At 35.8% G+C, this 26,073-nt stretch overlaps 2 protein-coding genes and 1 long non-coding RNA gene across 6 annotated transcripts in view; 1 reads left to right on the top strand and 2 right to left on the bottom strand.

The window, feature by feature from the left end:
- slc25a37 (solute carrier family 25 member 37) overlaps window positions 1-8,125 on the bottom strand; it is a 38,625-nt gene extending 30,500 nt beyond the window's left edge. Inside the window, 1 exon segment of the mRNA NM_001039971.4 lies at window positions 7,837-8,125. Coding sequence (NP_001035060.2) covers window positions 7,837-8,010 — 174 coding nt within the window. The 5' untranslated portion in view covers window positions 8,011-8,125.
- LOC147842882 (uncharacterized) overlaps window positions 1-26,073 on the top strand; it is a 797,275-nt gene that overhangs the window by 193,011 nt on the left and 578,191 nt on the right. The window lies entirely within an intron of this gene.
- The window catches only part of entpd4 (ectonucleoside triphosphate diphosphohydrolase 4), a 29,762-nt gene continuing 21,903 nt past the window's right edge, over window positions 18,215-26,073 (bottom strand). The window contains exons 11-13 of one of the 4 annotated variants that reach the window (XR_015496992.1): window positions 24,169-24,609; window positions 22,743-24,039; window positions 18,215-19,316 (exon numbers count right to left, since the gene is read on the bottom strand). Coding sequence is in view for 2 of the 4 variants with exons in the window: in XM_087263124.1 (XP_087119250.1) it covers window positions 19,079-19,316; window positions 22,743-22,904; window positions 24,524-24,609 (486 nt within the window). In the remaining 2 variants the exon portion in view is untranslated. 4 annotated transcript variants of the gene reach the window in all.

The raw sequence follows: 26,073 nt of genomic DNA, 5'->3' as shown, positions 1-26,073 counted from the left end.
TAAATAAAATAAAATAAATAAACAAAAATAATAATAAAAATAAATGATATGTGAATATTGAAATACAAAAATTATTATAAAAAAAGTTTATTCTCTATATCACTGTAATTAAACTAAAACTAGTTGTTAGGGATGTAACAATTAACCGATTTTACTATTAACCGCACTTTGATTCGCCAATGAGTCTTATAATTTTTTAATCCATTCAGTCCATCTCAGTCCCTGGCGGGAGCACTTTTAGCTTAGCTTAGCATAAATCATTGAATCAGATTAGACCATTAGCATCTCACTCAAAATGACCAAAGTTTTTATTATTTTCCTTCATAAAATTGGACTCTTTTGTAGTTATGTTGTGTACTAAGACCAAAGCTGGAAAGTTGCTATTTACTAGGCTGATATGGCCAGGAACTGTACTTTTATTCTGGCGCAATTTTCAAAAAACTTGCTGCCCTACCATGGCTTGATTATTACGTCAGAATGAGAGTATAGATCCTAGCATTATTGGCCGAGAAAATAAACATCAAAACTCTTGCTTGCTCACTTTTGAGTGAGATGCTAATGGTCCAATCTGATTCAATGATTTATGCTAAGCTAAGCTAAAAGTGCTCCTGCCAGACTCTGAGATCTTCTGAATGGATTCAAAACTAATACAACTCAAATGTTTAACTCGAGGGACGTTGTAAAATAAGCAATTTTTTTAAAAATAAAGTGATGTGTTCCTTTAACAAAAGTGCCCAAACACTGTCTTTGAAAAGTGAAAGTGATCTGTCACGGTGCCAGATTCCCTCTGCATCTATTCTGTGCGACTTGCGTAGGTTATTGTCAGTGTTTCCTCAGTGGCTGCCAGATTTCACTCATTCACAGTGCTGAGCGTCTGAGAGCTGCGAATACTACGTGTCTGTAGAGCACATAACCAGCGAGACGCGGCTGATGATGCCTGACCGGCCGAGGCCCTGGACTTTACCTGGAAGGAACTGGCCTGTAATTGGTTTGTGTGCACATGGGTGTGTGTTAGAAAATGACGACAGACACTGAGAACGAAAAAAGAAAAAGAAAACTTGGTCGGGGATCACAGAGAAGTGCGCCGTTTGTAGGACAAAGGGTGAATCTTTCTCAGGATGATATTTCATCGTGAGAAATCATTATTTGTGTTATTTTCTGAGCATGTGATTTGAGATTTTAAAAACAACGTGAAATTAAAATTCAATGCAACTCAATAAATAAAGCAGAACAAATCTATAAAGTCTGATTTTTGGCCCTTCATAAGAAAACGTTTGGGCAAGCCTACTTTGAGCCTTAAAGTTTATGAATACGTAAACAAAACAAGAACACCTACAATAGGACTTGATGCACGGAATATTTCGTTCAGTGAATATCTGGCAGACTTATGCTTGAATTAAGTGTTGTTTTAAAGCCTGAGCTTGGCTAGCCTGAAGATTAGTGCTGCGGTCACACGCTAAAACACCCTCGACATCATGAGACGACACTTTCACCTCAGATAAATTATAATACGCACAGTAGCAAAGAAACAGAAATAACCTTTTGTTCCTCGAGACAACTTTATTAGGGCTTAATCTAAAATGCTCTGTTCAAAAACACTGTGGCCGAGAGTTCAAACATATATTCCGCTAACTACAAGGTTGTAAGTTCACTTCACACCCAAGCAAGGGGTCGTTTATAAACTACCACCATTATGGCCTTGACCCACTTAAATCCACATTACTCAAGGACAGGCTCTCTTTAATATGTGCAATGCAAAAAAAGACCACGATAGACCATGAGGAAAATGCTTTAGCATACTTTGAAAATGAATACGTAACACTTACTGGATGTTATTTTACAATTAAATAAAAGTAAAAAAAATAAATACATTTATTAAATCCAATTATTTGAACTTCAGTTATGTTTCCTGCTTGTTATCAAACTACTTCCTAACTGTAGCAAGAGGCAGTTCAATCATAACGTAATGTTAAAATGGCTTTCATAACATTATTTATCAATATGAGGCTCTTTTTGGATTCTCAGAAGCTATCGAAATTAAAAATGTAAAACAGCAAACATGTTAGGACCACTGTTTTTGTTTACACCCCTCAAAATGATCTATACATTGATGTTTAATGACTTTAACTTCTTTGAAATATAGTTTAATTCCACTATTGCATGTAGTAACAAAAAATTCTAATGTTATTTTAATATTTTTTTAGGCTATAAATGTTGCAATTTAATTTACACATTTGTAATGAAGTTAAAATTTATTTGCAAGTGCATTTAAAATGCATTACCAATAAGTAATACACGTAAGCGCAATTAATAAGTTTACTCCAATGATTAAAACTAGAGTACTTCAATGCATGAAACAAAATGCATTTTAAAACAAAAATAAATGTAAAAAGTCTAATATTTGTACAAATTTTACAAATACACTTAAAGGCATAGTTCACCCAAAACCACCAATTCTGTCATTATTTACTTGCTTTGAACCGGAAAAAAAAATGTTTTGAAGAATGTTGGAAACCTGTAACCATTGACTTCCATATATTTGTTTTTCTTACTATGGAAGTCAATGGTTACAGGTTTTTTAGCATTCTCCAAAATATCTTATTTTATGTTAAAGTCCTAAAGGTTTAAAATTACTTGAGGAAAAGTAACTAGTGTAGTAACACTTTAATTTTGGGTGAACTATCCCATAAAAACATTGAATTCTGTCATCATTTACTCCTCCACTTGTTCCAAACCTGACTGAGTTTCTTCTGTTGAACACAAAGAAAGATAGCGATAGAGAGAGAACAAATGATGAGAACATTTTCATTTTCGGGTGAACTATCCCTTTAAGTACACTTAAGTGGCATTTAATTGGAGTAATAACAAATTACCTTCATACTTTTAAGATCTGAAGTAAACTAAAAATACACTGAAAAGGGTGGTTCACCCAAAAATTTAAATTTACTGAATATTTGCTCACCCTCAAGTGGTTCCTAACCGTTCCCTTCTTCTGTTGAACACAAATGAAGAAAATCTGAAAACCTGTAACCATTGACTTCCATGGTAAGAAAAACAAATATATGGAAGTCATTGGTTACAGTTTTCCACCTTTCTATAAAATATCTTCTTTTGTGTTCAAAAGGTTTGGAACAAGTAAAGAGTTAGTAAATGATGAAAGGTTTGTTCTTTCCTACTATGGAAGTCAATGGTTACAGGTTTCCAACATTCTTCAAAATATGTTCTTTTGTGTTCAACAGAAGAAAAAACTCATGAAGGTTTGAAACAAGTAAAGGCTGAGAAAATGATAGAAGAACTTAGTTCATTTTTTCCTACTATGGAAGTCAATGGTTACAGGTTTCTAACATGCTCTAACATGCATTTTTTGCATGTTTAACGGAAGAAACTCATAAATATTTGAAACAAGGTTGAGTAAATGATTAAAAAATTATGGTTTAGTTTTTCCTACTATGAAAGTCAACAGTTACAGGTTTACAACATTCTTCAAAATACTTTCTTTTGTGTTTTCAACAGAAGAAACTCAAATGTTTAAAAAAGTAAAGGGTGAGTAAATGAAAGAATTTATGTTTTTTTTTTCGTACTATGAAAATTAATTGGTACAGGTTTCTAAGTTTTTTTTTCATGTTTAACAGAAAAAAAGTAAAGATTTGAAACACGTAAAAGGTGAGTAAAAAATTTTACAAATTAGGGTTTGTTTTTTTCCTACTATAGAAGTAAATGGTTACAGGTTAACAATATTCTTCAAAATACTTCCTTTTGTGTTTTCATCAGAAGAAAAAAACTCATGAAGGTTTGAAAAAGTGTGAGTGCATGATGAAAGAATTAGTTTTTTCCTACTATGGAAGTCAATGGTTACATGTTTCCAACATTGTTTAATTTTTATTTTACATGATTAACAGAAGAAAAAAACTCAAAGATTTGAAACAATTAAAGGGGCGAGTAAACGATGAAAGAATTTACGAATTGTTTTTTTCAACTATGGAAGTCAATGGTTACAGGTTTCAAACATTCATCAAAATACTTTCTTTTGAGTTCAACAGAAGAAACTCAAAGATTTGAAACGAGTAAATGATGACAGACTTTTGTTTTGCTTGATCTATTCCTTGTTTGATAAATCCACAACCACGATTTATGAATGAATTCATTTTCTGCATGAACAAAGTATGCTTGTTACTGACTTTGAACACCTAGTCTACATCGTGTGTGACGCTTGTAACTAGTTTCACACTACTTAAAGCACATAGCATTTGCATTCACTACACAAAAATATGTTAATCACCTGACAGCTTGAAATGACCCGAGTCTATAGAGACACAAATACCACGCTTAGAGGTAAAGTTGGTTTTATATCCAAACATTCTAACTTTCTCCTTAAAATAATTTCATAAAAGTATTCTTTGCCAATTATAAATAGTGGAATCATATTATCAAGCAATGACTATCAAAGAACAACAGTGTTACCAGTCAAACAAACCGTGCTAATGTTGTTTAGTCATACTCACAAGTAGATTTCAGACCGAATATTCAAAGTACCATGGTAAACAATATCGGAAGCATGTCACGAGTTATCCTGCACAAATAGTGCGTAATATAAAACCAAGAGGAAATAAAGTAGCACTTCATAATTCAGAAAGTTGGATTTACATTATTTACTTGTGAACACAAATAATAGGGGAGCGCCAGGCACAAAGTAACGCGGGGTTAAATGTGACATGGAGTTTTAAGGTATTTGCTCAGTTATTGAAAAACATTTGCGGAATTTGGATGAGAAACACAGGAGAAACCATTTTTGCAGCATAAAAGTATTTTTTATTATAGTCGATATCGTTTTTTTTTTTTTAATCAGTGAAAGTATGTACATAAAGTCTTATATTGTTGTGATTACAGTCTTCTAGGCTAAAAGATGGAACCATTTTGAAAGATGTAAAACACACACAGTGACTGCTAGTTTTAAGGAAAACATGACACAGCGGGGTTACGCCGAATTCAGACTGCATGATTTTAGTCCCGATTTTGACTCGCCGACAGGTTTTAAAAAATCAGACAAATGCCTAAAATCAAAGGCAAATCGGTGCTCCTGCATGTGAGTAACAGTCACACAGTATGAACTATCAAATACGCGATCTGAGAGAATCGCCAATGCCTGTGAGATATTTGGATTGCTGAATATTTGGAGCTTTCGGCGATTCAAATCATGCTGTGTGAAATGAGTTTTTACTGAAAATAACATCAGCCAATGAGAGAGCAGCATTCACTTGTGTGTGTGTGTGTGTGTGTACCTGCTTGCCAGCGGGAGGTTGGGGGAGAAGTTAAAAGCGCTCATTTTCGCTTTATTTGGACCCAAGAAATGAAAAACTAGTGGAGGTTTGACAGGAGCACCCGTGTCTGTTTGACGTTTCATACAGTAAATTAAAAAAGAAAGTTGAGGAGAAATTGCTAATTACCTTCAAACCCAGGTGAGCAAATATGTACATTTTCTACCCCATTATAAGCTTCTTTCTCGTTATGTAGTTAATAACAAAAGATATACGACGTGTTTTTGGCTGTGAGACGTAGTTTGGATAAAGTTGTCGGCGATTCTTCCTATTGTAAAGTCATGCAATGGGAAAGCCCCTGTCGCCGATCCAACTTGCAGTGTAAACAAAGCAGCGACAAAACGCTAGCCCAGATAGTCATGCAGTGTGAAAACATCTGTGACACGAATACTTTCAAAATCATGCAGTCTGAACTCGGCATTAGTTGTAACAGGGTGTTACAATTAAGCCACACACTGTTGGACATCAATTAAACTAACAAAATAATTTTTTGCATTTTGAGTGTAATGCTGGGAACTTTTTAAATAAAAATGTTTTTGTTTTTTTTATAGAAAAATTAGTTTTAAAAGAAAAAATATATATTTTATTGCTAATAATGCAAATAAATGCATTGTATAATAACGGATAAATTGATAATAATGCAGGTAGATTTAAATGTGTTTATCCAATGAACAAATAAATACATAAACATACTGTGCTATGTAGAATAAAAGAAGAAATGAGTCAACTACTGAGGAAAGATAGCTACTATTTAAAGTAAACTGAATTTAAATTGATTGTGTGAAATCTGCCTTTAAATAGATGTGTTACAACCAACACTCGGTCTGTTACAACTTGCCCCGTGGGTGGGGTAAACTAACATTTTTACTCCTGGCACTTTTGGCAATACTGCACAGAAACCACAGGTCCGGGGATCATAATTCAAGTGCTCATTTGTAGGAGAGTCTTGTGCGTGATTGGTAAAATATATGGTTTGTCTAATCCCATTACTTTTTTCATTATTTGGCCAAAAGCAAAAAGTGTTACTTTGTGCCCCGCTGTCCCCTATATTTTGAAGAATGTTGGACACCGGTAACCATTGACTTCCATACATTTGCTTTTCTTACTATGAAAATCAATGGTTACCGCTTTTCAGCATTCTTCAAAATATCTGTGCTCGTCTAATTTAGTTAAAGTGGGTTTTACATTCACACAACCGTTCATTGTTGAACCGTGCCAGCTTGTGAGATGCTCCCTATATTGTTTACCATGGTACTTTGAATATTCGGTCTAAAATCGCATTTGAGAATGACTTCAAAACAACATTAGCTCTATTTATTTGACTGTTAACGAAATTGTACTTTGAATAGTCATTAGCTGCTAATATTATTACCTTATTTAGAATCTGCAAACAATACTTTTCTGAAATTATATTAAGAAGTCTAAATATGTGAATATAAAACCAACTTTAACGTTACCTAAATTCCAGCCAGTCACTGACTGAAGTGTGCTGAACAGTAAACTGCTGTCTGAGTGGAAACACAGCAGCACTTCATCATTCACAAGTTGTATTTACATTATTTACCTGCTTTTGAACACATAGAATATACTTTAAAGAATGTTGGACACCGGTAACCACTGACTTCCATACATTTGCTTTTCTTACTATGAAAGTCAATGGTTGCAGCTTTTCAGCATTCTTCAAAATATCTGTGCTCGTCTAATTGAGGTAAAGTGGCTTTTACATTCACACATTCATTGATTTTTGAACCGTGATGGCTCGTGAGATGCTTCCTAAATTGTTTACCAGGGTACTTTGAATATTCGGTGTGAAATCGCATATTATATATTATATAATAGCATGTATATATAAATTTTTTATTAACATCTACATAACTATGTATATTTTAGTACTTCTTAGCTATGTTTGATTGGTTGTATAATTCTTGTATTGTTTAATTTTATTTTGTTCAGGGACAACAGATAAAAATAGCCTTCTGGCTAATTCTGGTACATTTGCAGAAATGCTAATTAATGTAACGTCACACTGTCCCTGCTAAATAAACAAATAAATACAATTAACACTATTTATTTGACGGTTAACACTGTTGTACTTTGATAGCAATTGCCTGATAATATGATTTCCTTATTTAGAATCTACTTTTCTGAAATTATATTAAGGCTAAAATCTAAATGTGTGTAAACCAACTTTAACGTTACCTCAATTCCAGCGGCTGTCACTGACTGAAGTGTGCTGTAAGTTACAGTAAACTGCTGTCTGAGTGGAAATACAGCAGCACTTCATCATTCACAAGTTTTAAAGGGCACTTTTAATAGACAAACAAGCCAGACTTAACGTTTTGTTTTAACTTTGTTGTTGTTTATTAGCCATTTGAGAACGTTTAAGTCATCTAAACTAACTTTTGTCGGTTAGCTTGAAGGCTACGTCGCGCACGCGCTAACAGCACATTTGACGCATCTCAAGTGTGTATTTTCTACGCTCTTCTGTGTGTTGTGCTGACTTTACATTAAGTTGCATTACCTTGACTGAATCCACGGGGTACATGACTGTGTGCTCCAGTATTCCGGCCACGGCTCCTGCTGTCATGTGCGTGCCCAGGGAGGCATGAGCGGGCAAACTCTCGTAATCCTCGTCATTTTTCACCGGCTCCGACATCTCCAGGCTGGCCAATACCGCGTCGGTGCGCAACTCCATGCGTGTCTTGCGGCGTTGGAAAGGTTTAAACGCACGGGAGACACGCGGAGATGTGAATCGGCAACACGAGCGCGCACATTTCTACCACAGACACGCAGCTCGTCATCTCAGCGACGCAGTGACGTCAGCGTGACGCAGCGGGCCCGCGCCGGGCGAAGTACATCGAATATTTTTGTGAAAGTTTGTCAATTTTTTAATAATGTAATACTTTCTGGAGTTTGTAAAGTGGCGTGGTTTTGGTCCAATGGTAATTAATACATACTAAAAAAACTCAATCTGACACTTTATCTCTCCACTGTCTGTTTTTTTAAGAGCTAAAGTGGAATGGAGGATGAAACCTGCAAAAACAATTAAATCAATACTCAAATATATAAATAAATGAGTAAATAAATATATAAATTCCTGCAATAAAGAAATAAAGAAATATGCAAATAAATAAATAAATAAAGAGAAAAAAATAACAAATTCCTGTTCAAATAAATATATAAATGATTAATAATTTAATTAATAATTAAATAAATTACACAAATGTTGGAAGAATAAGAAAATGCTGAACTGAAAGTTGACCCCCCCCCTCCCTAATTTTATGACAATATTATAGACTACAGCATGTTATGATTTTTGTTATGGTTCATTATATCACTCAATATGTAGGTTGACTTCCAAAAGCCGCTCATAAATATGCTAGTTTAAAAAATGATTCGTATGTAAATCATTAAAAAGAACCGATTCCCCAGAACGATGCTTCCGCAAATTAGACTCAATTTGAATCTTCTATTAAAGCTGATCGTACATGTGTGTAATTATTCTGCATTCAGCTGATGTAATTGCGTCTTTTTGTGACTGTCATTACACACACGATATCTAGATATTATTGGCCAGATGCATCTGTGAGAGAGCGATAGTTTAGGCGTGTCTTTTCGCAGAATGGATCTGAAGGCGAGTCCAACAGTGTTCACTTTATCATCCTCACTTTATCTGCTCACTCTCTGACCGCGTTTGATACACTTTACAACCAGATCATCTCCATCAAACTCAAACGGCAGTGCAGCTATTATCTTTTTAAAATGAGTTTAGAAGTAAAAGAATCACACGTTGAAAAAAAAAGCACTTTAATAGGCTATTTTCTCTAAATGACTAAAGGATAAGCTTTAAAAGAAAAAGACTATTGTGACATGAATGTGAAAGTCTAAGTGTTTTTTACATTTAGGTTTAGTCATGAAATTTTTATTCTTGCAAATAGCATTTTACATTTTATAACAATCCACAAAACAATCCCCAATTAAAACAATCAACATTTACAAATGAATGAATAAATAAATAAAATAAACAAAATAATAATAAATAAAATAAAATACAAATACAGAAAAAAAAATTATATAAAAAAATTACAATTACAAACCATATACATACATACACATGTACCTTCACTCAATCCACATCTAAGGTTTTTAAGTGATTAAAGAATGCAATAAATTGTTGCCATTTTTCAAAAAAATGCTCTCTCCTACCTCTCATATTGTATTTAATTTTCTCAAGTTTTAAAAAGAAGACCAAATCTTTGAGCCATAATGAAATAGAGGGGGGTTGTGGGGAGGTCCAAGACAAAAGTATTCTGCGCCTAGCGAGAAGAGAGGCAAAAGCCACAATGTCAGCGTGTCTCCGGTTTAAAAGTTGACACTGAGAGGGAACACCAAAGATCGCGATTAAAGGGCAAACAGCTAACTTGACCCCCAGGATATCTGAAACAATTTTGAAGAAAGTAATCCAGTAATTTTGCAACTTGGGACAAAATACAAACATATGACTAAGGTTACAAGGTGATAGTTTACACTTATCGCACATATCAGAAACATTGGGATACATTTTAGAAAGTTTGGCCTTTGAGAGATGAGCTCTGTGTATCGTTTTAAATTGTATAAAACTAAGTCACATTTAGGTTTAGTAATAGAAAGTAATAGTTTTGTTTTTATTTAGTAATAGTATTGTTTACTACCTTTTTTGTTTTACTATTAATTATTATTATTATTACTATTACTTGTTACTATTACTTAGTAACACAATGTATTAGCTTTGCACACTTAATTTCTTGTTATTTGCACTATATAATCACCATTGTGAAAAAGTCCATTTCTTTATTCATTTCTCAGTGAATATAGATAATATATTTTGGTGTATAAGAACAAAACAAATGTACTAAGCTGATTAAAATAATATTTTAGCCACCAAACATTGGCTAAAAATAGAAAGATAATACATGAATTCATTCAAGATTTTGCAAAAAATAAAAAATACAATTTACAAAACTCTAAATATTTTTTCTTTCTTTTGATTTGTCCGTTTTTAAATTTTCATATTGCCCTTATGTTAAAAAAATCTGGGCTACTAATAATTATTAATTTATGCTGAGCACTGTGTTAACAGTCACTGGCCACTTTATTAGGTACACCTTCTGGTACCGGGTTGGACCCTCTTTTGCATTCAGAACTGCCTTAATCCTTCGTGGCATAGATTCAACAAGGTACTGGAAATACGGCTCAGAGATTTTGCTCCATATTGACATGATAGCATCATGCAGTTGCTGCAGATTTGTCGGCTGCACATCCATTATGCGAATATCCCGTTACCAAAGCTGTTCTATTGGATTGAGCTCTGGTGACTGTGGAGGCCATTTGAGTACAGTGAACTCACTGTCATGATCAAGAAAACAAGCTGAGATGATTCACGGTTTATGACATGGCGTGTTATCCTGCTGAATCAGAAGATGGGTAGATTGTGGTCATAAAGGGATGGACATGGTCAGCAACAATACTCAGGTAGGCTGTGGTGCTGACACGATGCTCAATTGGTACTAAAAGACCTAAAGTGTGCCAAGAAAATATCCCCAAAACCATTACACCACCACCACCACCAGCCTGAACCGTTGATACAAGGCAGGATGGATCCATGCTTTCATGTTGCTGACGCCAAATCCTGATTCTACCATCTAAATGTTGCAGCAGAAATGGAGACTCATCAGATTAGGAAACGTTTCTCCAATCTTCTATAGTCCTATTTTGGTGAGCCTGTGTGAATTGTTGCCTCAGTTTCCTGTTTTTAGCTATATACATACAACATAATGCTATTTTTATCGGAATTTCTATATTATGCATTTAAGTTTATTCATAATTAGTAATTGCACATATGCAATGATGAGTATATATAAAAATTAACTGAACTATCAAATAACACTACAACACAACACAAGGGTTACAGTTAAAAAGTTCTACATTTAGTATGTTAGTCAACACATCAGATCAAGCATATTTGTTTAAGAAGATTATAAAAACATTACATTAACACTCTTCTGCATTAGTTTCTATCAGAGCCCATGTGAGCAGATCATATGATTCAGACAGAGTCTGCATGAGCATCAGTTTACAGCGTATCGAAGCAGTTTCACAGGCGTCTCGTGTATGTGTGTGTGTGGACATGCAGCTCTTATGTTTTTGAATAGACCCATTGAGGCTCTTTATCCACCGAGACAGAAGAGTTTAACTTTGAGATCTGCTCTTTCAATATATATTTTAATGGCAAGTGTGGAGGAACGAGAGGAAGCACCAAGAAACGCCTGCAAAACAGATGCTTTCAGAAGATGGTAATGAGTTTAGTCTCAGACACACTCGCTTTGTTCACGGTAACTTGTGAAGAGTTATTATTACTGCTGAAAATACGATAGAAAAGGTTAAAGGAACACTCCACTTTTATTTTTAAATATGCTCATTTTATATCTATATAGCTATAGAGTTTAACTATTGCGTTTTACCATTTTTTAATTCATTCAGCCGATCTCTGTCTCTCACGGGAGCACTTTTAGCTTAGCTTAGCATAAATCATTGAATCGGATTAGACCATTAGCATCTCACTCAGAATTTTGATTTTAATTTTTCTATTTAAGCTCGACTCTTCTGTATTTACATTATGCACTGAGACTGACAGAAAATGAAAAGTTGCTATTTTCTAGGCTAATAATACTAGGAACTTCTCTTATTTTGTCGTAATACTCAAGCCATGGTAAGGCAGAAAGTTTCTTAATTATTACGGCAGAATAAGAGAACAGTTCCAGGCCATAGGAGTCTAGTAAATAGCAACCTTTGATTTTTAGTCTTAGTACATGATATTACAAGAAAAAAAGTCAAATTTTAGGTAGAAAAATAGTAAAAACTCTGGTCACTTTGAGTGAGATGCTAATGGTCTAATCTGATTCAGTGATTTATGCTAAGCTAAGCTAAAAGTCTCTCATCAGAACCAGGGAGTGGCTGAATGGATTAAAAAAAGGGTAAAACTCAACTTTCTAACACCAGACAGCCTTAAAATTAACATCGCATGGAGGTCGGGGACAGTACCTCTGGACTGGGTAACTGGGTGGTGGTTCCCATTTTTAAGAAGGGGGACCGGAGGGTGTGCTCCAACTATAGGGGGATCTCACTCCTCAGCCTCCCGGGGAAAGTCTATGCCAGGGTACTGGAGAGGAGGATTTGGCCAGTGGTTGAACCTAGGATCCAGGAGGAATGAGGTTTTCGTCCGGGCTGTGGTACACTGGACCAGCTCTATACCCTCACCAGGGTGCTCGAGGGTTCATGAGAGTATGCCCAACCAGTCCACATGTGTTTTGTGGACTTGGAGAAGGCATTCGATCGTGTCCCTTGTGGCATTCTGTGGAGGGTGCTTTGGGAGTATGGGGCCAGAGATGATCTGTTGAGGGCCGTCTCGTCCCTGTGTGAACAGAGTAGGAATTTGTGTTCGCATTGCCGGCAATAAGTCAGATTTGTTTCCAGTGCATGTTGGACTCCGGCAGGGCTGCCCCTCGTCACCAATTCTATTCATAATTTTTATGGACAGAATTTCAAGGTGCAGCCTGGGCTGGAGGGGGTCCGGTTTGGGGACCACAAGATTTCATCTTTGTTATTCGCAGACAATGTTGTTCTGTTGGCTTATTCGAACATGGACCTTCAGCATGCACTGGGGCGGTTTGCTGCTGAATGTGACGTGGCTGAGATGAGAATCAGCACCTGCAAGTCCGGGGCCATGGTGCTTCTTCGGAAAAAGGTGGTTTGCCATCTCCAGGTTGGAGGAAAGTCCTTACCCCAGGTGGAGGAGTTCAAGTATTTTGGGGTTTTGTTCACGAGTGAGGGAAGGATGGAACGTGAGATTGAAAGGAGGATTTGTGCAGCGGCAGCAATAATGCGATCATTGTACTGGTCTGTTGTGGTTGAGAAAGAGCTGAGCCGAAAAGGCAAAACACTCGATTTAATAGTCAATCTACGTTCCTACTCTCACCTATGGTCATGAGCTTTGAGTCATGACTGAAAGGACAAGATCTCAGATAAAAGCGGCCGAAATGAGTTTCCTTCGAAGGGTGGCAGGGCGCACTCTTATGGATTAATACGGCAGGGTGTCAGGGCGAAAAGAATCACAAATACACTAATTTAACCTAGTAATTGGCAAACCAATTGACCAAAAACATAAACTGTAAAAAATGAACAGGTTCCATATTTTGTTTCACATGTTTTTGATTTATTTATGGTTGTGAATTGCATTTGCATTATGGGAGTTTTATCTCGGCTCTGTCGACTTTTGATGTTAAAAATTCAACTGTGTAGTTTTAACATAGTGACTTTTATTAACCTTATATATATATATATATATATATATATATATATATATATATATATAGTAAAAATTTTATAAAATAATATATAGAGAACCAAGTTTGTTAAATAACAGAACATGTACTGACAGTTTATTATCAGGTTTTCGTAGCATAATATACAACACCAACCCAGACAATCCATCACTTTAAACTTATAAAAGGTTAATAAAAGTCACTTTTGAAATTTTTTCAACATCAAAAGCTTTTGAAGGAAATAATAAGGTCCCGTAATGCAATTAAAAAGCCTAAATAAGTGAAAAAAAACATGAATCACAAAATATGGAAAACTGTCATTTAACAGATATTATCTACAGTGTAGAATAGTCTAAATTTGCCATGTTGGTAACAAGCAAACCTGAACCAGACAGCTGAACGCCACATGTTTGTTCATTTAACACCTTCTCTCGGGTTTGCTTTGTAACATTAGAAAGAGAAAACAGAGGTCAGTGGCTCTTTACAGCTCTTAAAAAAGGGCAAAATGAAAAGGGCTTCACCTCTGCGGCCAAAAGACATCGTAAATTAACCACCGAGTCTTCGCCATCCTCTTCAAGAACATCAGAAAAACACAAAACAGCTTTTCATTCTTAATTTCATTTTATTGTGGACAACAGCAATATTGAAGGAACGGATGTTTCACGTGCAAACCTCAATTCTGTGAGATCGGGGTGTGCAACACTACAAATATTTTTTAAAACTGTAATAAACTAATATTGTGCTGAGTGTGTTGTTGTGTTGGTTGGTTGGGTCAAAGATATTGGGTCGTTATTAGAAAAGTTGGGTCAAAATATTATCAAAAGGCAGTTCACCCACAAGTGAGGATGTATTATTCATTATTATATTATTTGACTGCTTTATTTAGATACAAGCTAAAAAAATATTTAAAAGTGTGTAAAACATAATAATAATAAATGATCATAATTTATTATTAACACCCTCATTCATTAATCTCTCTTTTAAAAAAAATAAAAAATCTCACAGACTATTTATTAGTTACACCTTTCTTGTTAACGCAAATTTCTAGTCAGCCAATCAAATGGCAGCAACTCATGATCAATGAGACATGGCCAAGATGATCTGCTGCAGTTCAAAGCGAGCATCAGAATGGGGAAGAAAGGATATTTAAGTGACTTTAAATGTGGCATGGTTGTTGCTGCCAGACGAGCTGGTCTGGGTATTTCAGAAACTGCTGATCTACTGGGATTTTCACGCACAACCATCTCTAGGGTTTACAAAGAATGGTCTGAAAAAAAAAAAAAATCCAGTAAGCGGCAGTTCTGTGGGAGTAAATGCTTTTAGGCCGTAAGGTGAAGTAGGTTTTCGTTTCATTCGTTCTCATATATGGGGCTCTACATTTTTTTTACTCCAATAAATTGACCAATTGGTAGAGAATTAAAAACTAAAAATTCTCTGTGTATAAACCTGCAGTTCTATTTTTACAAGTGTTTAAAGTTAGCAATACTCCCATCCTCGCGTAATCGTTTTTTTAAGGTGATAGTTGCAGCTTCGTGTCACATGCTTCCCGCTAGATCATTAGGATGGCCTAACGTCGGAACAACATGTAAACATGGTCCAAGATGGCAGCGCCCTTGTTATCTCTATCGAGTAGCGAAGAGGATGAAATTACAATTAGACCTCCACCAAAAAGCAGTAAAAGCGTTTATAAACAATGCTATATGCATCTCACGTCCCTAAAGAAAGAAGAAACTATGGATTTTTACACGGAAACTGTGGGATACATTTAGAAACTGCGGCTTGGCTTGCAGGATGAGAGTCAGAAATTAGCAGAAACAGACAGTGTCTGGAAATAGAGTTTGACAGTGTGCCTAAAGACCCTTGGTTTCACACTCAATACAACCGAGGCCTGCAGAAGAGCCTCTCTGAACGCACAACACGTCCAACCTTGAGGCAGATGGGCTACAGCAGCAGAAGACCACACCGGGTGCCACTCCTCTCAGCTAAGAACAGGAAACTGAAGCTACAATTCACACAGGCTCACCAAAATTGCACAATAGAAGATTGGAAAAACGTTGTCTGGTCTGAAGAGTCTCCATTTCAGCTGCGACATTCAGATGGTAGGGGCAGAATTTGGCATCAACAACATGAAAGTATAAAACTATTCCCATAAACTTAAAGCTGGAACTCTGGTATACGCAAAGATGCCATCTAAACCCCAAGACAAGAAAACATGAAATTTATTGCACTGATTCTCTTCATAGAGCTCGACATGTTTAAATAACAGCATATACAGCTCCACACCCATGTGATTTAAGAAAAAAGGATGGGTGATGGCAATAAAAAGAAACTCTAAGTGTGCATACAGTACAAACACATGCTCACGATCCTATTTACACTCGCAGAAAAGAAGAACCATGATGAACACACACCACTGAACCGTCCTGCACCACCTTTCACAACAACAACAACAAAAACAATACAGATTAGGGGTTATTTTCTCTTTCTCCCCAAACATGCCCTCAGAATTTTAAAGCTACAATCAAAACTAGCCATAATTATTTTGTTGGCTCACATTGCTAGTTTTGTGGTGAACAATGCATCTGTGCATGCCTTTAAGAAAAACTAAAAGTTTTTCCCTTGCAATCTTCAAGTCTGAAAATGTTTACGTTTTCAGTTAAATTTATAGATTACGTTTATCTAAAGGTTATTGGGCGTGGCTAACATACTTAACCACACCCCTACAGCTGTCAGTTTTGACAACAAACAGAAATGTTGAGCGGGAGGAGTCTGTTCGGTTGTAATAACCCCCCCCCCAACCTTCTTTCTGATCTTTTTAATTGAAATGCCTACTTTATTACATCCAATCAGCTCGCAGTAGAAAAGCCACACCCACTGTTTTCTCATTTAATATTCTGTTTCTTTAGGAAGTGCATCACAATACAAAAAAAAGCAGTTGCAATTTCAGGTTCATGTGAACTTTAAAATAAGACGCATCACAGATTAATGGTAATTTATTGAAAATTTTTAGGGAAAAAAAAAAGGTTGAACTGTACGAAAGCTTTTCTGCCATTACATAAAAAAAGCACATTTGTATCTGAGTCTAAAACTAAACTGCAAATATTAAGTGAGAATCGCAGGATAAGCTTCCATGCCAAAATGGAGTTAAAATATTGCAATTTTGGTTGCACAGTGGATCAGTGGTTAGCACGGTGGCTTCACAGCAAGAAGGTTGCTGGTTTGAGTCCCGGCTGGGTCAGTTGGCGTTTCTGTGTGGAGTTTGCATGTTCTCCCCGTGTTGGCGTGGGTTTCCCCCACAGTCCAAAGACATCAATGCTGTAGGTGAACTGAATAAGCTAAATTGACCGTAGTGTATGTGTGTGAATGTGAGTGTATGGGTGTTTCCCAGTACTGGGTTGCAGCTGGAAGGGCATCCACTGTGTAAAACATATGCTGCGATAGTTTGCAGTTCATTCATCTGTGGTGACCTCTGATAAACCGAAGACAACCGAATGAATGAGTATTGCAATTTTGAAAGTAAAAACAGATTTTAAAAAATATTAATAGAACAGTTTTTGTTAATTGTTAACTATCAAACGAATTTCTAATTATATGTTTGCTTGTATTGGTTTTCTATAACTATGGTTTTATGCAAATTTGACTTTACAGTTTTTCTTGTTTGCTTCGATGCAGCCATCAACTGAAACTCCACATTTTCAAAACAGTTAACACACAGGCCTAAACAGCAGCACTCATGGTCAAAATGACACATTTTGCTTGCAAAAGGCACACACCGTGTCAAAACATTTACAATACGCAACAAAAGCTAGTTTTACCTTCAAACAACACAACTTGGGAACAAGTATATGAGCTCTTTCAATTAACCATTAAACACTGGACAACAAAAAACAAAATACAGAACTCAGTGTGAATCAGGGCACCATTGCTTGTCATTGTAGCCTATTGCCAGTGCCATTTGTTGTATTTCTATTTGGGCTGTCAAATGTGCCTAAGAATTGGATCCAGAATAAGAAGTGCTTTGATTAAACTTATATTGAATTCATGCCATTTTTTAAACTGTGTCTGAAAACTGAAATACCGCAAAAAAAGGAAAGAAAAAAGCAGAAAAAAGTAATAAAATACTGTAAATATTAGAGAAGACACATGTAAACCAATATACAGTCAAATCTATTGGGATTATAGGACATAGCCATATTGCCCTTCTCCATCCATGCTGACACAGAGCAACACAGACCTTCCACCATTTTTAATGTTTGCAGACTGATTGCTAATTGAAGATTTGTGTGAAGGAGTGTCAAATCGGCGCTTCAGTGAATTCACACTGATCTTGGTGGTGTCTAATGGTTAGGAATAGATGATTTCTGTTTGGTTGCCACAGCTAAAACAATGGAGTTAGGACCGTTTGAATGACATCTGTGTTAACGGTTTTGAAAAATGGTGGGGAAAATGTGTCAACTCAATGAGAAAGAGTTTACACATTTACAAGACCGGTCTTCTGCTCAGCTGGGATAGTGATAATGAAAATGAAGTGAAATCTAGTTTCTTTATCCAGGTCAAAGCAAACAAGAAAAACTGTAACAAAACGAAACTAAACTGCAAATATTAAGTGAGAATCGCAGGGTAAGCTTCCATCCCAAAATTGAGTTAAATATTACAATTTTGATTTCTGAGAAGAAAAAAAACTATTAAATTAAGATAAAACGTTAGCAAATCCAGTGGTTGAAAGACAAAATAATTTAAATTTCCAAAACTTTCTAATTGTTCCTATTTTTTTTTAATTGGTTTTGCATTCCATCATGTTGGTTTTGTATATCTAAACTTTACGGTCTTAAAAAAAGAAGAAAAAAAAAGGATTTCTGCTGTTAATCAAACATAAAATTGTCCATTCCTTACAATTAATCTCACTCCATTTCTCTTTGGCACATCCAAATCATTTAATCGATGTTGAATTATGCGTACAGTCTTGAGTATTAAAAACTCTGGAGCACATGAATCTGAATTGAGAACGAGTGTATATAAACCGTAATCAATGCACCAATAAAGTACACATTGAAAGTGACGTTAAAGATCCAAAGGCAGCCTCAGCAGACCTCAGACGAATAATAAATAACAAAACAACAAAAAAATACCTCAGGAAAAAAAATGATCAGAAGCAGCCATTCGGTCCTGTCCTGTAACAAATACAGTGTTCACATTAATCCTGTCACTCACCTGTCGGAAAATGCAAATGTATCTATTGGAAATTATTTTGAAATGCAAATCTGGCCAGCAAGAGGTCAATGTGAAGTTTGGGGTGCAAAAAAAAAAGTTAAAGAATCCCCAAGCGCCTTCACTGAAGAGATGTGTCATGATGGCTTTCTCTTCCAGCGATTGGCCGGCTGTTTGATTGACAGGTTAAAGGGCCTATAGGGTGACGGGGAGGTCTGGGGAGCCCAGGCCCTCCTCCAGCCATTGGACGGAGGCAGAGGCGCTGCGGTGGAGCATGGAGCGGTTGTGGATTCGCCTCAGACGCAGCAGGTACAGCAGGATGGACAGCACCACCACCAGAAAACACACCAGGAACAGATAGTGGTTATTCATGAAGGAGAAGCTGTGCTGCCAGTGCGAGTGTGAGGCCTTCAGACTCTCCTGTTGGATGTCCCTGAGGACAAACAACACAAAAAAGAACATGTCAGAAATCAAAATTGCCAAAAAAAGATATAAAACCTTTCTGTAATCTGTAGAGAATCCCGGACGAGCCCCCACTGCGTTACAACTCTTGGTAACACTTTAGAATGATGGTCCATTAGTTAATGTATTTACTAAAATTAACAAACTATTAGTGATGCATTTATTAATTTTATTAATTAAATACAATAACCAAGCATGAATAATTTTATAAAGCATTTATTAAAGTAATTCAACATTAACTAATGTAAAGTTGTGCTTGCTAACATTAGTTAATGCACAGCGAGTTTATAAACTTTATTTGAATTCATGAAACATTCTTTAACTTAATGAATGGTAACTAATGTTAACAAAGATTAATAAATACCATAATAAATCCATCACTAATAGTTTGTTCATGTTAGTAAATGCATTAAAATAATGGCTCAATAGTTAGCGCTATAACCCTCGTCTAGGGAATCAAGGAACATCATAGAAAAAAAAGAGACAAATAAACAAATCCATATGAAAGAGCTTCCTAAAACTGATTGTATTTGCAAAATTAAATAATAATAATAATAAAACGATCCTGTAATCCGTATAGAATCCCGGACGAGCCCCCACTAAATGGGACTCAACTCGAAGGGCTGCCTAAAAACATACATTATTCGTCATTATTAAATAAAAATAAGGAAATGTTCCTGTTATCCGTAGAGAATCCTGGATGAGTCCCCACTTTGTGTTCCAATCATCGTCTAGGACAGGGGTGTCCAAACTCTGTCTTGGAGGGCCAGTGTCCTGCTGAGTTTAGCTCCAACTTGCCTCAACACACCTGGCAGGAAGATTCTAGTGTATCTAGTAATAGCTTGGTTACCTGGTACAGGTGTGTTTGATTGGGGTTGGAACTCTGCAGGACACCGGCCCTTCAGGACCGAGTTTGAAAACCCCAGGGCATCAAATAAGTAACAAAAAAGAAAATAAATAAGTAAACGTACCCAACTTAAAGGGCTTCCTAAAACACCTTTTATTTGTCAAGATTTAAAAAAAAAAAAGCTTAATAAAATCCTGTAATTTGTACATTATGCTGGATTAGCCTACACTTTGTGTTACAACCCTCACCTAGGACATAGAGGAAGTATCAAAAAAATGAAAAGGATAAATAAATGGACCCAACTCAAAGAACTTTGTAAAACATATATATTATTCATCAATATTATTAAAAATAAGAAAAATGTTCCTTTAATCTGTATAGAATCCCGGACAAGCCTCTGCTTTGTATCGGCTTGGTTGTCAAAGAATAACATAAAAGGGAAAAAAGGATAAACAGACAGACCCAACTCAAAGGGCTACCTAAAAAATTTGTTCGTCAGAATGAAATAAAAATAGGAAAATGTTCCTGTAATCCGTACAGAATCCTGGATGAGCCCCCACTTTGTGTTACAACCCTGGTTTAGGGAGTCAAGCAACTAATGTAAAAGAAAAGACAAATCAACAGACCCAATTCAAGGGGCTTCCTAAAAACAACTTTTATTTTTCAAAATTAAATAATAGATATAAAGAATATTCTTGTAACCTGTACATAATCCCGGATGAGCCCCCACTTTGTTTTACAATCCTCGTCTCGGGCATCAAGGAAAAAATAAAGGAAAAACAAAGATAAATAAATGGACCCAACTCAATGGGCTCCTATAAAAACAAACACAAAAAAAAAACATTAAACAATGACCTAAAAAATAAATAAAATAAAAATCTAAGGATGCTCTGAATTGTTTGCTGCCCAAAAATAAAAATGATAAATAAAATGAGGTTATTTTATTGGCTTGTGTCTGTTTTTTTTAAATTGGTATAAATCAGGGTAAAATTTAAACGTCTAAGAAAAGGATTTTCTGTTATTCAATAAAACAAAAAATGGTTCTAATGAGGCATTTTTGATTTCAGTTTTCAGCCAAGTGCACCCAAAATGTTTATTTTGGTGCATCTCTTAAAAATAAAACAAAAAACGATTTAAAGGATCACAGTTTGGTCCCAAAATACAAGTGAATGACAATTTTAAATCTTTACGCTTCGTCACAATCATTTGACTACTACCTGATCATTTTCAGTTAAATTATCAGATTACAGACTGCAAGAAATAAACAAAAAAAAACTTATATATAATATATATATATATATATATATATATATATATTAAAAAAAAAAATATATATATATATATATATATATATATATATATATATATATATATATATATATATATATATATATATATATATATATTCTGATTCTCATGTTGTTACTCTGTGGCTCTACAAAATGTCCATTTTTAAAACAACTCTGCGTGCTCACATAATATCATTAAATGGCAAAAACCTAACATTACACGTCTGAGACACTGTATGCATTTTAGAAAAACGCCACTTCAGCAAAATAACAGCTAGAAGATGCTACTTAACATGACAGAGGTGTCACTAAATCATATTTGGAGTCATATTTGGATTAAATCATTTTAATATATCAGCTAATAGAGGCAAAATAGAAACAAAAAACTGAAGGTGATAGTTCACCCAAAAATGTACATTCAGTCATCATTTGCTAATCATCTGCTTATTCCAAACATGTTAAGAGTTTCCTGCTTCGGCTGAACACGAATAAAGATATGCTGGGCAAAAAAAGCCATTGACTTCCATAGTATTTTTGTTTCTACTATGGATGTTAATGGCTATTGGTTTCCAGCAATCCACAGTAAATCTTTGTGTTCAATGCTCAAAAGCACTGGAGTGTGAGGAAATGCTAAGGAAATTTTCCATTTTTGGATGATCTATCCCTTTAAAAGGGACCTATTATGCAAAAAAAAAAAAAAAAAAAACTGTGAAACTGTGGAAAAAAAAAACTGCACTGTTATGCAACAGTGTGTGAATATAACCAGTTCCTAATGGTAAAAATTAACTCATTATAATTTTATAATCACACTTGATAAAAACCGTCTGCAGAAACACTTTGTTTGAGATTCTCCCTTTGTACATGTCAAAGGGGGAAAGCCCCACCCATAAGTGACGATCTCTCTCTCATTAACATGAACAGCCCTGAGTAAGAAGCAGCCGTCTCCCATTAGACTTTTGAATCTGCCACTATGCTGACACATAGGCATTTGTAGCCCCGCCCTCTTTCGAAAACAGCACAATCTCATTTGAGTTTAAACCAACCAAAATGGCACAATTAGGATCAAAGCCTATAGTGGTCAGTTTCAAAGAGTTATAAAACATTACCATTACGGTATTTTGAGCTGAAACTCACATACACACTCAAGGAACATATTTTACATCTTGTATCTTTAGCTTGGTTTGTAATGATTGTATTTAATCAAATTGGGTTCAAACGGGTCACGCTGCATTAAAAAGTGCAATAAAGGAAAAGACTGTACCTTAGAGGTAGAAAGCGTGTGCGGTATAAAATGGCTCCGAGTGTCCACTGCACTTCTTTATCGTAGACCAGCAGGGCTGTCCTGAGGTTCTCATACGCCGCTGGAAACGCAAACCCTGAGTGGAGCACCTCATGCATCCAGGCCGACTTAAAGCACTGATACCTGCAGAGAGAGAGAGATTTTATTATTATTATTTATTTTCTAAATATTCTACCATATTTTTTTTTTATAACTTTTTTAAAAAACACAGTGGATGCTTTACACAAGACGTGTTTAACAGTCATCAGCAGCTTAAATCCGTGAAAGTTTTCAATATTTCAGCTTATGTACTTTTATATGTATTTAACAAGTGGCAACCTCCCCCTCGGGAAGCCCATACGGAAGTAACTAAAACTGCAATTCATCGACTTGCCTTTAGGGGCTGGCTCCAGGAAATCCAGATGTTCACTGACTGCAATGGTAAATTAGCCAATTATATAGCTGATAAAACACGTTTACAGCCTGGTACAAGAGATGGTTTTGGTGTATATAGCTAATATTACCCTTCTACTCTGACAACTGTGAGGGGGGGTGAATTTTATTTTTTAACTCATCCGTTTTGTTTTTATTAAGTCTGCATAATTAAGGGCATGGCCACTTGAATAACTCGAGTCATTCCGGCTGATTAGCTGCTAAACTCGGCATATACATCATATGCTTGTGTTGTTTTATATGGCTTTACACAGTCCATTGCCATTGGAATTATTTCTTACAATTATCAGATGGTATGGCATGCTCTGTGCACTTAATTGTGCTCACACACCATTCAAGTTGCCTCCATTTCCCAGGTGAGTAAAATTATGTTTTTGTATACCATATCTGTAAACATATTCGCACATTCGCATGTTATTGAAAATGAAATTATTCAGATGTTGCTCTGTGCCTCGGCAGAAATATGAAAAGTGTCCCGAGTCGTAGCTGGGCACCGCAGACAGCTGCTGACTTGCGGCACCGGTGTGCGTACCCTGATATAAACCTATGTTTACAATTCTAAAATGCATGGCGCTGCTTGACGTGGTGCATCCAGTGTGTGAACCCCTATACCAGGGGTCACCAATCTCGTTCCTAGTGGGCCGGTTTCCCTGCAGGGTTTAGATCCAACTAGCCTCATCACACCTGCCTGGGTGTTTCAAGTATACCTAAAAAAGACCTTGGTTAGCTTGTTCAGGTGTGTTTGATTAGGGTTGGAGCTAAAATCTGCAGGACACCGGACCTCCAGGAACAAGTTTGGTGATCCCTGCCCTATACGAAGGTCTTGCTGCGGACAGTTATAGCCCTTTTTGCATCTTTGTTGGAACTCACACAGCTAGCGATCAAAGATTTATGTTAGTTTGACAAGCTGAACACATTCTGTATTATACAGGAGACACGCAGGAGATTGATCAACAATGATCTACAGCCAATCAGGAGGCAGAACACAATGCGCTATAAAAAAAGCATGTCAAAATGCATTTAAAAAAAAAATAATTCATGAAACTGCAAGGCCAAAAGATGAACCACGTTATAGCGAGGGATCACTGTAACTGATTTCTTTTATCTTTGCCATGATGCCCGTACATAATATTGGACTAGATATTACAGTAGTTTGTTCAGTAGACAATAAAAAAAAAACACGTTGCTTAAGGGGGCTAAAAATATTGACCTTAAAATGGTTTTTAAAAAATTAAAAACTGCTTGTATACAATGCTTGATTATTTTCCCGATTCACACCAGAGAAAAGAGGCAGTGTGTTTTAGACTCACTTAAGTCGATGCTGATCTGCATGCGAGGCGTAAAGTCCTCGATCAAACCGCTCTTTCAAAGTTTTCCACTGGGTGGCACAGTAACTCTGAAAATCAAAAGGACAATAATTACAGCAGTCACAAATGTGAAAACAACCTGTGCTGACTAATATGTTTTTCTGAAATGTGGGTAAAACAGCAAGATAAAATACAGCTCTGGAAAACATTAAGAGATCACCTGAAAATACTATTTAATAGGTTTGTGTTTGAGTGAAATGTTTTTATTCAGTAAAGGGCTGATTAGATTAGATTCAACTTTATTGTCATTACACATGTACAAGTCAATGAAATGCGGCTTAGGTCTAACCAAAAATGCAATAGCAGCAAGTGCAGGATATAGGTATAAGTTATAAAGTGGCGTTATAGAAAATCTATGGTGATATTTACAGATGTATGTATGTATATAAACATTATATACAGGTTGTATTAACTATAAACAGAGATTTACAATAGATGATTATATGTACAGGTTGTTATTAATAATCAGAGGTATGCAGATAGATATGAACATTTACAAAAGTATATGTGCAGTTGATATGTACAATTCAAGATGAAGTAGTGCAGCGATGTGCAATTATTAGGCAATATTGTAATTTTATAACGTAGTGCAATTATTAAATAATAAATAGTGCAGTGTTTATGGGGAGTGTAAGTTATAAGGACAGTGTAGGGGTGTATTGGAGTGGGGGAGAAGGGCAGAGTTTAAAAGGGAGACAGGTCTGGGGAAAAAGCTGTTCCTCAGGCCCCTTTTACACGAATATGTTTTAGTTTTAAAAATAGGCAGTTCCTTAAATCATGTTTTCGTTTTATTGTTAAGATACCAGGGTGATGTGAATGACGCTATAAAGTACACTGTTCCCTTTGAAGATTTACCCAAAGTGTCTTCGGGAGTTTGTATTTCATATCAAACTTTAAGTCTGAACCTACAATGAGAGGATGCAAGACTGAACTGTGTGTAGGCTATTTAATATTGTGGAAAAAGCCCCAATCAGATAGGCGAATGTCTGCAGCCACACCATGTTTTCAGATGTCTCCATTTTCCCACATCCACAATGACACGGAGCAGCAGCATTTTAAAACCAAAACGGTCTCTTCAGCATCTTCAAAAAGCCCAGTTTTCGGCAATCGAAAACTCCAGTGTAATGTGGATGGATGGTGTAACCGTAGCAACACTTTAAAACTAAAACGTTTTAGTGTAAACGGGGTCTTAGTCTGCTGGCTTTTGTTTAGGGGAGCCTGAAGTGCCCGCCGGAAGGCAGGATACTGTTTCTTTTATTTTATCTTATATTTAAGTTTTTCTACAAAACATGGACAGGTTTTCTGAGGACTCCTTTGTTCTATGCATGCTTATGAAAACTGTAATAAAGTGCCATTAGCTCTGTTACAACTTGACATGATCAAGACAACAAAACTTGTCATAAATCTGTCATAAACATGATTGTCATACGTGTACATTTTTTAACAGCCTCATTAATATTTTTCTTGACCTTGACCTCAGTGGTACAAATAAA

The sequence above is a fragment of the Danio rerio genome, chromosome 8 (genome assembly GCF_052040795.2).
Source record: "Danio rerio strain M-AB ecotype USA chromosome 8, GRCz13ab, whole genome shotgun sequence".
Classification (NCBI taxonomy): domain Eukaryota; kingdom Metazoa; phylum Chordata; class Actinopteri; order Cypriniformes; family Danionidae; genus Danio; species Danio rerio.
This window is presented reverse-complemented; position numbering and strand designations above follow the sequence as displayed.